The sequence below is a fragment of the Hoplias malabaricus genome, chromosome 8 (assembly GCF_029633855.1).
Source record: "Hoplias malabaricus isolate fHopMal1 chromosome 8, fHopMal1.hap1, whole genome shotgun sequence".
NCBI classification, from domain to species: Eukaryota; Metazoa; Chordata; class Actinopteri; order Characiformes; family Erythrinidae; genus Hoplias; species Hoplias malabaricus.
Window position 1 is genome coordinate 3,865,767 of NC_089807.1, and position 13,333 is coordinate 3,879,099.

At 39.9% G+C, this 13,333-nt stretch overlaps 1 protein-coding gene across 2 annotated transcripts; it reads left to right on the plus strand.

Moving 5' to 3' along the window:
* Positions 1–1,294: 1,294 nt before the first annotated feature.
* Positions 1,295–12,810, plus strand: ccdc28b (coiled-coil domain containing 28B). 2 transcript variants are annotated; one of them, XM_066679476.1, is made up of 6 exons: positions 1,295–1,437; positions 5,229–5,532; positions 6,401–6,576; positions 7,242–7,396; positions 8,405–8,427; positions 10,148–12,810. In XM_066679476.1, the coding sequence occupies exons 2-6, from the start codon at positions 5,297–5,299 to the stop codon at positions 10,200–10,202; spliced, it is 645 nt and encodes a 214-aa protein (XP_066535573.1). In that variant the 5' UTR covers positions 1,295–1,437; positions 5,229–5,296; the 3' UTR covers positions 10,203–12,810. The 2 variants fall into 2 exon arrangements, with proteins under 2 accessions (XP_066535573.1, XP_066535574.1); XM_066679477.1 differs by having other exon boundaries at positions 6,404–6,576.
* The last annotated feature ends 523 nt before the right edge of the window (positions 12,811–13,333 follow it).

The window sequence follows — 13,333 nt, forward strand, 5'->3', positions numbered from 1 at the left end:
ACAACATTTGGCTGATGCTTAATTCAAGAGTAATTTACAACCTGTTAGAGCTTTTGACTATAGCATTAAGGACTTCTTCAAGATCTTCAAGACGTTCTGATAACATTTCAGGCACAGGGCAGGAACCAAAGGTCAGTCTGATATGTGAAGATCAGTTGGAACAAAAAAAACAGGAACCATTTCTCATGCCGAGAAATCAATCCGGTTTTCCTACCATAGAAATGGTGCTACACTACAGATTTAAAAAAGTCATTTTCAAGTGGACTGATCGTCAGTTTTGTTTTATCGTATAATCTATAATCTAAAATTGTACCTTGGGTCCCCTTTTACCTTCTCATTGGCCAACTCCAGTTGGTTTGGTACCACAAAATAAAGATGCAAAAATATTTATTTTTAATGCAGTGCCTGATTAAATTGAATTCAGAAGATCACATTCATTTATTTCATAGAATAATGAAGCTATGACCAAATAAATAGATGTGACATCATTTCAAATGTTTGTACTTGCACTTCATTCATTTATTCATTCATTCATTATCTGTAACCGCTTATCCAATTCAGGGTCGGGGTTGTACTTACTATTATTGATTTTAAATAATGTAATCAATTGATTTTGAACATGATTTCTAGAGGTCACCGCCTTCGGAACAGAAGAGAGGAGCTGTTGGTTATGTCAGGTTTGATTCATTATACCGAACCGATTCTTTCCAACTACATAACTCTGCAGGCCGGAGACCAGCAAGTGGGCGAGACATACAGGCCGGAGAGTAGCATGTGGGCGGGGTATATACCGGAAGTGGGAGGCTATGGTTAGGTGACTTGGAGGTGCCTCCGGCCTGCAGAAATACCCTTCTCATTCTTTCAGATTGTTTATTTTTAAGACTCGAATTTCTGATTCAGTTTCAATGGATTGAGCCGACTCAATTGAAAAGTTTATTCAGTTCTTAAATAATATGCAGATATAAGAGTTAATCCCAATGTTTAAAAAAATACAGGAATCTCCATTGCCTTAAGTATTCCTGTTATTAAACTGTGTGCCTTTATATGTGCACAACTGTAACTGACTTAATTTTCCTCAGTCTCATTAACTCAAATTGATTACACTGAAGATGGATGTGGGTTAAAAATCTGAAAGGCTGATTCAACATGAAGCTACAAATAGTGAAAAGAGTCGGTTCACACGAATGATTCATTTAATGCTTCGGACACGCTGCTGTAAACAGGACTCTGTCTCTTTAAATGCTAATCTGGAAATGGCGACATGGATTTTTTTTATTATTCGCGGTCATGGAGAGTCCGCATAGAGAGGGACAGTTTAAATCAACATAACGTTCAGACAAAACGGGAAGCAGAAATTTTACAATGGACAGACAGGTACTGTTTATAACGCTGAGTCCAGTCCTGACGTCGTTTTTCTAAACAGAAGGGCAGCAGCTGGTGAGTGAAGCGCTTTATCTGAGGCTTGGGGCAAATCTCCATCACTGTCGGCGTAGTCGCTCATAATGAATTAGTCTTTCGCAGTAATCTTAAAAGTAAATGTCTCTTTATTAACCTTTGTATTGTAAGAAAGAGCCGGTAATCGATAGCTCACCATGGGATGCTTATATTATAAGGGCAATTACACCTAATTTTTGAAATTTGTTGCGTAAGTCTGCATGAGAAAACACATTAATGCAAAGTAGTTTCATTGGAGATAAACCTATGGCTCAGTTTTCTTTACATGGCTGGTGATGATGAGCAGGAGTAATGCTGTGAAATATTTTTATTTTCTATTCAAACACCAGAGAACCTACACAGTTTTTCTCATTTCTATTAAGTGTGTGATCTGTGTATTGATCATTTATGCAGTATTTATTTATAGTTTTGTGAAAGCTGTAAGAAAACCTGTAGAAAAGAGTTCTTAAAATGTTAATTTGGTCTCTCTAGTCCCTATTTAGTACATTATGACTTTCATGAAAAATCAGGTCAAGTCAAAAATCAGGACACACTTTAATAGTCCAATAATTTTTATCCACATTACGTTCAGTTTCAGAGATTAATTCAAAGCCTATGTTTGTCCAGCTTCACTCATTTATTCCTCCTGCAGTGCACAGTTTTTTCCTACTTCAGCACAGCATTCTGAGCTCTAGAAGGTCTTCATTAACTAACACTGTGAACAAAGGACAAGAAAACACAGTTTAAACAATAAACCCACTGAATTCTTTCCATGAAATTCTGGCACATTTCTTGAGATGTTGTGGCTTGATTTCAAATGATGTCATTGGCATTTGCAGCATTTAAAAATGGATGGAATGTCCCTTTAAGCTGAAGATGCAAAACCGTACTCTTTGGTATTACACATAGTTTACACCCCATGGTAATAAACATAAGTAATCATTTTATTTGTTTTGCTGTTTGTGATCGAAAACACAACACTTTTTGTCTTTGTAGCTTTTGCTACTTTTGTTTCTCTCTTCAGGTTATTTTTGGGAAGGTGTAATTTTGCAGGAGTAAAAGTATTTACATTGCGATTAATACAAATCTATCTTATTTTTCTTGAACTAGTTTCACATAATCTCTCCATTTGAGATTAAAATTTAACCCATGTAGAAGACCCTTGTTATTTTACAGTATTTTTTATTAATCTGTACTACATCATCTGTCTGTGACCACTGAGTGTGGTGTGTTCTCCCTGTGTCTGCGTGGGTTTCCTCTGGGTGACTGTCTGTGAAGAGTTGGTGTGTTCTCCCTGTGTCTGTGTGGGTTTCCTCCGGGTGCTCCGGTTTCCTCCCACGGTCCAATAATACACATTGGTAGGTGGATTGGCGACTCCAAAGTGTCCGCGTGTGTGAGTGTGTGTGTGTGTTGCCCTGTGAAGAACTGGCGCCCCCTCCAGGGTGTATTCCCGCCTTGCACCCAATGATTCCAGGTAGGCCCTGGACCCACCGCGACCCTGAACTGGATAAGCGCTTACAGATAATGAATGAATGTACTGCATCATGAGATAAGCCAAATTACATATAATAATTAAATTTTTATTTTTATTTAGACATATTATTTCTATGTTTTGTTGCTCTCTACTTCTTAATTCCTGTTAGTAGCAGCTATATATTATTTTGGAAATGACTTAAAAATAAGTCTGGATATGAGAAATTACAGTGTAGGAAAGTTCAGCCATGAGGACAATGCAGCATTAGAGCCTCAACCATTTGAAGTACTTCTTTTGAGAGGATAACTATTTATAGTGGAATGGTATCAGATACTCTATACTCTCAAAGGGATCTGAGGCTTCTAAAAATATTTTACACTGGGAGTGTGATAGCTCTGTTTACTCTCTTTCCTGCAGGGGTATAAATCCCCCAAGTACCGGACTGTGGAGCAGTGGAAATGTGTTTTCTAAAGCCCTGGTTAACACCTTTGGGATGAGTTGGAGTTGGATCCTGAAAAACCTTTCTAATGCTCATACTTGCTGGCTACATTAGCAAGCAAATAACTAAATTATGTATACTTAATGCAAATACATGCATTGTATCTACACTGATGCTGTACTTGACTCATCTTCTTTCTAGGTGTGAACACATAGATATAAACAATGACTAGCCATTGGCTGATATTACAGGTAACAGCACCGGCCCTGTTCTGGCAATGTCTGAGCTCAAGGGTATTATGCACCCTAACCTGTTTGTACTAGCTTAGATACAGTCTCTGAATGAACACAAAGCACTTTTGTAAGTCACTCTGGATAAGAGTGTCTGCTAAATGCCATAAATGTAAAGGTTAACATGAGACATCTAACATATATAAAATATTTTGAGGGTAAAAGGTTTGCTGTAAATTTGATTAACCTGTAAATGACCATGTTTTCCACTGAGGCTGATGTAAATATCAGAGCCCAGTCTCTGCTTCTGGATGAAATCTAGTTAAAAGTTTGAAAATTGGATTTCATGCCTTATGTAAAAGGAAGGAGAGTTCCGGTTGTGTACGTGTTGGTGTTGATCAATAGTAAACAGAGACTGATGTAATATTACTAAGCCCCTGTGGGAGTGCTGTGCTATTAAATGTAAATGGGTCCTTTCTAAGAGCAGCTTCTCTAAATGGAGAGAAATGATATATGTGAAAGTCTGCCTCTGTCCAGAAAGTTTTAATCATGTTCTCAGTGACTGCCAGTAATATTCTATATTCTTTGATGATATTTACATGCATTATGGTTCCACTTAAAATACAATATTAAATATCAAAAGATGAGCACATATAAAAGGATATATATACAGGGGTTGGACAATGAAACTGAAACACCTGTCATTGTAGTGTGGGAGGTTTCATGGCTAAATTGGAGCAGCCTGGTTGCTAATCTTCATTAACTGCACATTGCACCAGTAAGAGCAGAGTGTGAAGGGTTAATTAGCAGAGGGTAAGAGCACAGTTTTGCTCAAAATATTGCAATGCACACAGCATTATGGGTGACACACCAGAGTTCAAAAGAGGACAAACTGTCTTGCTGGCGCATCTGTGATGTATCAAGAGCCACGGTATCCAGGGTAATGTCAGCATACCACCAAGAAGGGTGGATCATTGACGGTTTGGGCTGCCATATTATTGCATTCCCTTGGCCCAATACTTGTGCTAGATGGGCGCGTCACTGCCAAGGACTTCCGAACCATTCTGGAGGACCATGTGCATCCAATGGTTCAAACATTGTGTCCTGAAGGCGGTGCCGTGTATCAGGACGACAATGCACCAATACACACAGCAAGACTGGTGAAAGACTGGTTTGATGAACATGAAAGTGAAGTTGAACATCTCCCATGGCCTGCACAGTCACCAGATCTAAATATTATTGATCCACTTTGGTGTGTTTTGGAGGAGCGAGTCAGGACACGTTTTCCTCCACCAGCATCACGTAGAGACCTGGCCACTATCCTGCAAGAAGAATGGCTTCAAATCCCTCTGACCATGGTGCAGGACTTGTGTATGTCATTCCCAAGACGAACTGACGCTGTATCGGCCGCAAAAGGAGGCCCTACACGGTAGTAATAAATTATTGTGGTCTAAAACCAGGTGTTTCAGTTTCATTGTCCAACCCCTGTATGTATGTATGTATATGTGTGTGTGGGTGTATGTATGTGTGTGTGTGCCTCATTTTCTTTAATCTCTAATTTTAAGAAAACTTGTACTTAAGAATACTGTTGATGTGCCTAATTAAAAGAAGTGGGAGAAATAGTGAGTTTTATAGTTTTTCCTTGTGGCAGAGGATCTTTAGTGGACAACCTGCCTGCAATCAAGACACTGAACGCCACTGAAAAACACAGTCAGTCCAATGGAGGATAAAAGGAAGAAGAGAAGTCCGAAAGTCTCGCTTCCTCAGCCGCCACCTCCACCGGTGAATCCCCGCAAACTGTCGGTCCTCCCGGCCAGCAAGAGTGCCACATTCTCCCTGGGCCTTCCCCAGCCACCCTCCCCTAAAAACAGGGGCAAGTACAAGAGGTCTGTGGGGGCCATGGGAGCACCCAAAGAGGTCCTGACTGTCCCAGTGGTCCCTCCAAAAGCAACCAGGTGTGTATGAATAGACTTGATACTGGGTCTTTTCCCTGGAGGAAGGGAATATAAGTCATTTTTCTTAAGAATATAAATCTGTAAGATAGAATGCACAAATAAGTTCAAATAAGGCTGAGCCAGAGCTTCCTGCATTTCATAATAAATCAATGAACATACACTGGTATAGTAATTGAAGGACCTGTAGTGCATCTAAAGTAACATATTGTCACTCTTAAAACATGTATCTTAATTTGTTTTAAACGAGAAGGTAAAAAAAGTCTTATTCTCTAATGTAAATTAATGTAAACACATTTTATTCCTAGTTATTTGAAACCATTTATACACACTCAGAAAAAATGTAGAGGTATGTTATTGGTCACAAACAGTGTAAATGTACCTTGAAAGCTACAACAGTGGTGTTAAAGTCAAGTTTTGTTTTCTAAAGGTACATTACATTCTCTTCTCCAGAAGGAGAGGTGAATATTTGTGATCTTTCATGACCGTGAACATGATATAAGTCCGGGTAGGCTCCTGACCCACTGCTGAACTGAATAAACAATTGTAGACAATGACTGAATGAATGATGAATTATAATACAATTATAATAGAATAAGGCACAGTCTTTGTACCCTTGAGGGCAGCACCACAGTGACAGTTTTTCTGACAGTGTACGTAGTATAAATCACATATAACTCTGTATACCAACACTCCACCCCATGCTGTCAGCTTCAGGTTTTCTACAACTTCAATAAACTGTTCCAGGGAGCTTGATTCTTGAAGTATATTTCCTGCCAATCTGGAGGATTAGGATGAAAATTGAGTTAAAACAAACTTTTCTAAGTGGCTTTTGTGTGGGTGTGTGTTATTGTGGGTGTGTTTGTAACAGCAGGTCCCACAGAGAGAAGCCGAAAGCCCCCCAGCCAGCTGGACCCAGCCGTGTGTCTCAGTCCTCTTCTCCCCTCCAGCATTCCTTCCTCACGGATGTGTCTGACGTGAGAGAGATGGAGGGTGGGCTCCTCAATCTGCTCAATGACTTCCACTCTGGAAAACTGCAGGCTTTTGGTAAGACCACCAACGTTGTATATGTTTCCTAAAAAATATAATCCATTGAGTTTGTGTGATTCAAATCTGCACGTGAATGAAATTGTTGGATGGAGATTTATAGATGTTTATGTCACTTGTTACACAAGAGTCTTCTGGTAAATTGTGTGGGTTGAAACCTACATATTTAATTCAAGCGTAATCAGTTATCTTTTATATTTAAAAAATCGTTTCTCCAAGTCTACAACTAACCATTACCACTTGTGTGCAAATATGATCACATTTCTTGCACTGGAGCTATCGATATAATGTAGCTTATACCTCACAAGGCAAGAACAATTTGACTTATGCTACGTGTCCACTTGCAATTTTCCCATTGCATTTTCCATATTGGAGCTCTCTGCTAAGTGTAGGAGTGCCTGTCTATGGCATATCTGTATGTAAATAATATAATGCATTCTGTATGGTGCTTTTGCATTATGCACCAACCTGCTCTTGCCTGATTGGGTAGCTGCAGCATAGTGGTCCTCCTCATACAGAAGCTCTCTCCATTAAAATGAACTGGATGTGGTAATGTAAATAAGCAATTGGCTACTAGTGCTGTAAACATTCTATGTAGCTTTGATTGCTCTTGGGGCTGGGGAAATGAGTATAAATGTTCTTAGTGTTTGAACTCTCCTCTTTAGGTAAGGTATGTTCATTCGAGCAGTTGGAGCATGTGAGAGAGATGCAGGAGAAACTGGCTCGGCTGCACTTCAGTTTGGACAGCCATGTAGAGGAGCTTTCAGAGGACCAGAAGAAAAGTGCTTCAGACCGCAACCTGGAACACCTGCTCAGCAATGTAATACACACACACACACACACACACAAATACGGTACATACAAAGTCTATTTATAAGTTTATTTTAAGTTTTTCAGTAAGGTCATCTTGACCACTCTTGACCACTTGTATCATCATCATTTCAAATCCAGAGCATTGTCTTCTTTCAGTAGCAGTATGGACCTCAAAAACCATTAGATTTGTTCAGATCTGAACTGAGAGACAGCAGAAGAGTAATTTGAGCACTGAAATAATGGGGATATTTGACTGCCTTTACAACAATCTGCAGGAACACTACCTTTTATTAGAACAAGTAAAATATGTTGAAAATAAAGTTAAGTTTGTGTTAGTTCAACTGCAGCAGCATTCAGCAGCATACAGAGGCACAAGGAAACACACCCCAAAGTAAGGAAAACAAAATTTAGTGTGTATTTTGGACTCTTGCAGCATGAATGAGTGTGAAAGGCATTGGAGCTAATTAAAGACAGACATAACAGATGCTTGGTCTCTACAGCAACTACAGAATAAAAGAAGGTTTTAGACTTTCTGGTGTTTCCTTGTTTAGTACGGAAGGTACCCATAGAACAGACTCCTGAGACCCAAGATGTTTTGCTACTATATGTAAATAAAGGCTTGTGAATAGTAAGTCATTATTTCAGGATACATTTAAAATATAGTTAAAATATAGTTTCAAGATTTGACCAAGTTCAACCCAATAATACGAGACAAATCCATGTCAGTTTAATATGTTTTATATAAATTATTTTAGTATGTAAAGGTTTTATGTCTCTTAAAGAGCCTTCTATATGATAGGACATCTGAATTAAAAAATTACTTTAACAGACACAATCTGGTAAAATCTGAACAAATAGACTTCATAGGCATTGTATGGTTGTTATTCTGTCAGGGTGCAAGTTCAAGCAATTTAACTTTCCATTATTGCTTCCGTTATTTGCCATAATGTAATTTTTATAGCACTTTCACCTTCAGTGGCTGTTATTAATGATGCAATGTTCTCTCTCCTCACAGCTGGAAGAGCTCAGCAGCTCCATGTATCCTTTCTAGATGAGTAATCACTACATTTAACCACATATGTTTTCTGTCAGTGCACAATCTTTACATCAGCAGTGGCATAAACTCAGATTCAGAGGAGAAAATGGACAGAAAAATTCGTATAAAAGTTCAGTTTTGTAAGGAAGAGGATTAAAGTAAAAAAGGATATTCTGGACATGCTTCAAATGAATTAAAAGTACATTGTACACTGCTATATGTTACACTTATATAGAAAAGCTTAATCACTTTGAAATATATTGTTTAGTGCTTTTTCCAAAGCAGTCACAAATGTTAGCCTGAATGTCAAAGTAAGGTATTGAACACCATTATATGAGACCATAATATTATCCCTGATATATTATCTATGCTTTCAAACCATGAGTTACTATAAAATCTCTTGAGGAAACTCTTACTATCTGTTTGACCTTGATTTCTTGGTTTCTTGGTTGCATTTGCGAAACAGAGTCTAGAGCAATGTAATATTTGGTCACATAACTTTTGTAAGATCTGTAAAATTTAAAGAAAATATCACAGTGGTGCGTGGTTTCGCAGCAGGTAGTGTCGCTGTCACAGAGCTCCAGGGACCTGGAAGTCGAGAGTTCGAGTCCCACCCCGGTTGACTGTCTGTGAGGAGTTTTGTGTGTACTCCCTGTGTTAACAATAATTAATTAATTCATTCATTCATTGTCTGTAACCCTTATCCAGTTCAGGGTCACGGTGGGTCCAGAGCCTACCTGGAATCATTGAGCGCAAGGCGGGAATACACCCTGGAGGGGGCGCCAGTCCTTTACAGGGCAATAATATTTAATAATAATAATAATTATAAAAAAAACAAATGTTGGTAGGTGACTTGGCAACTCAGTAGTGTTCATAGGTGTGAGTGAATGTGTGAGTGTGTGTCACCCTCCAAGGCGTGGTCCCACCTTGCGCCCAAAAATTCTGAGCAGGCTGAACTGGATAAGCGGTTACAGACAATGAATGAATGAATATATGGAAAAATATAAAATATAACAGGTCACTCATGTTTTTTTCAGAAAGTGTACACATTTTACAAATACTAGCAGAACTATGTAAACATATGAGCCTAACTATTAACCCTTTTATAGAAGATGGGGGGCTTATGTAAACTGGCCCAAGGCCTCATATTGTTAGAGCGTGGTGAACTTGTCAAGCCTGGAAATCAACACTGGTCTGATACTTGGTAAGAAGTAGTGTTATTCATTCATTCATTATCTGTAACCCTTATCCAGTGCAGGGTCGCGGTGGGTCCAGAGCCTACCTGGAATCATTGGGCACAAGGAGGGGGTGCCAGTCCTTCACAGGGCAACTCACACACTCACACCTACAGACACTTTTGAGTTGCCAATCCACCTACCAACGTGTGTTTTTGGACCGTGGGAGGAAACCGGAGCACCCGGAGGAAACCCACGCGGACACAGGGAGAACACACCACACTCCTCACAAACAGTCACCTGGGGGAAACCCACACGGACACAGGGAGAACACACCAAACTCCTCACAGACAGTCACCCGGAGCAGGACTAGAACCCACAACCACCAGGTCCCTGAAGCTGTGTGACTGCGACACTCCCTGCTGCGCCACCGTGCCACCCTAGTGTTATTCAATATAATCTTATTGCCAATTGCTAATATAATATAATTGCATCAGTGAACAGTGTGTTTATGTAACTAGACTGGCCCTTAACCCAGACCATCCAGACAAAAATTGCATCTGGCAGAGAATCAGGACTTGCCCAAAACATCTGGTCCCTGAGACTGAAGGCAAAGCTAAAACTCACTGGCTGCATATTTTCAAGATGGGAACTGCTGCTATCATGGCCACATTTCAACAAGCTTCGCTAAATCTGCGGCTGCTGTACTGACCTGGGAACAATGCCAAATGCACAAATGAGAATCTGCATAGACTGATATCAAAAGGCTTTATTTTTTCAATAAGTAATATTGAAACATTTTTTTGCTTTGGGTTATGTAACCTCCACTTTACTTTTTTGCAAGCCTTAGCTGATTGTAGGTTTTTATGGGCTCTGTAGGACATCAGTTTAGTTAACTAATGTTAAGTCAGCATCATCTGTATGTAGCATTATGACATGGGAAATTCAGATTTTGTAGAGCTGTCAAGGGGTCAGTTGCACTAGTAGTTCTTAAATATGGAAGTCTTTTTTCAGTAGAAAGAAACTTTTACAGTGTACCAGTGGCTAATTTTAGTTTATACCAAAAAAAGGAATAAATTGGGGAAACAACATAGTTGATAGTGAGTGAAGTTCTTGAGGGGATTCAGAATCACTTTATTGGCCACTGTGCTTGCACAAAGAGAGAATTGTTCTCTGCATTTAACCCAATCCGTGCAGTGAAACACACATTTACACACAAACTAGTGAACACTAGGGGGCAGTGAGCAAGGGCACTTCAGTCATGACCCGCTAGCTCTGAGGATCAAACCAGCCACCTTCTTGTTACAAGCCTAGTTCCCTAACCACTAGGCCACGGCTGCCATTTTCCATGCACCGGCTCCATATTTTGCTGGAGGAATTGATTTCTCATGTTGGCAAACACTGAGAAACCTGGTTATAAATGTCTGCCTGATCTGAACCCAAATGGTGGGATGTTATTGGATTTCTGTGCTAGTCAAGGACTGGCCATAATAAACAAATAACAAAGTAGCTCATAAGTGTACTTGGTACTAGAGAACCTTGGGCCAAAGATGAGTGATAGCCGTTGTGGTCATGTCTTCTGACCTGAGGCTAGAGGTCTGCAGTGCCTTAATGCCTGTTATGGTGGCATTCCAAGAACCTGATTGTGGACACCAGATGTGTGGAAGGCCATCAAGCAGAAGAAGGAAGCATTTTTGAGCTTGGCTGCCTCAAGGACCTCCAGCCTCAGCAGATGGGTGTGGATAAATAAAAGAAATGTAGTTGTGGTATTTGCTGAAGTTAAATATAGAGTGTGGTAAGAGTTTGTAGATGTCATGGAGAGGTTCTGGAAAACTCTCCAACACTTCATGAGGGGAAGTCGGGGACACTGTCCAAGCTGTGCTTAGCAAGGATTGTGAAACTCTGAACTCAAATAAGGATTTTGTGGGGCATTGGGCCAGAGCTGTCTGGTGTGTCACATTCTATTTTCTTTGGACAAATTTGCTGAGGTAATTGGAAAGTTCTGCAGTGGCAAGGCCCCTGGAGTGGATGAGATTCACCTGCAGTGGCGGAAGGTCCTCGATATTGGTTATGGATAATGCCTTGGTTGACAAGTCTCTGCAATATCGCATGGACACCTAGAACAGTGCCTATGAATTGGCAAGCAAGGGTGGTGAGATTATGTCTCAGTTATCGGGACATCACACTTCTCAGCCTCTCTGTTAATGTCTATGATAAGGTACTTAAAAGTGGAATATCAGGAATCCACCTGATATTCAAACATCAGATTCAGGTTGAACAGTGCGGATATCATTATGACTGTGGAACCTCTCCACTCTACCTGAGTTTTGTAGATTTGTATATGACGATGTTCCCCTACATGTTCTGTCAGGGGGTGCTCCAGGATTATGGGGTGCTGGGGCCCCTGATGCAAGCCATTTAGTTCTTGTACTCTTGCAGTGTGAGCTGTTTTTTTACATTGTTGTGTTAAGTCAAGCTTGTTCACTTTGTGAGCTGGTCTCCTTCAATGGCATGCTCCTTCAATGTGGAAAGGACGTACCACATTTGGAAGAGTTGAAGTATCTCTGGGTCTTCTTCATGAGTAATAGGAAGAGAGATTTTGAAATAGACCACAGGTTAGGTGCAGTGTCTGCTATACTAGAACATAATGGTGAAGAGGGAGCTGAGCCATAAATTTAACGGTCAGTCTACGCCCCCCACTCACCTTTGTTCATGATCCTTGCTTAATGACCGAAGAAATGAGATTGGACATACAAATGGCAGAAATTGTTTTTCTCCTTTGGGTTGCTGGGCACAATCTCCAGGATTGAATGAACTCTTCAGTCGAGGAGGAGCTTGGTGTAAAACTGTGGCTTCTTCATATTGAGAGGAACCAGTGGAGTTGGTTTTGTCATCTGGTCAAGATGCCTCCTGAACATCTTGCGATTGAGGTATATCAGGCATGGCAAACAGGGAAGAGGCCTTGAGGCTGACCCAGGACTCGTTGGAGAGACTTTATTTTCGGGCTGGTCTGGGAACACCAGAGAATCCCCAAGAGGCGTTTGTTGAAGTTGTGGGGCATAGAGATGCCTGGGCTGCTTTGCTTGCCCTCTTGCTATCGGGACCCTGAATCAGACAAAGCAGAAAAGATGAGATGAGAAGCAAGGTTTTGTTCTGAGCATTGTTTTTTTTTTTTAGTTTAAACTAGCTTCTATTATTAATCAATGTTTTGAGTTCTGACATTAGTTGATGATTTGTGGTTTTTGAAGTAGTTTTGAAATTTAATGTTGATCACTGTGCTACAGATGTAGAGAAATTTTGTAGAGATGTGTTAGCTGCTAGTCACGAAACTGAAGGGAACCTGAGAATGTTTTTTTTTTTAATGACTTATTTATATAAATTCTAAAAGCATGTGTTGTCTGTGTTTGAGAAACTGCTAGCTTAGTTGACTTGTTTGCAAAAGGAGGGAATAGTCAGGTTGTTACATGTTTTATGTTTATACATTCCATTTTTTCTTATTTAATTGGACATATAGCTTTGTTTAAATTTCAGTTTAACATAGCTGGCTATGTTTTTCCTTCTATGTTGTTTTTCTGTAGCAGGAAAGTGGAACATATGCTTCCCCAAAAATGTTTGCTGTGTTTAGATGTTGGAAGCACATTTTACATGCTGTATTTTTTAACCAAATTTCAGCATTCCTTTGCTGATGGTGATTAATTAATCACCTAGACATTACTGTATTGTATAGCATTCC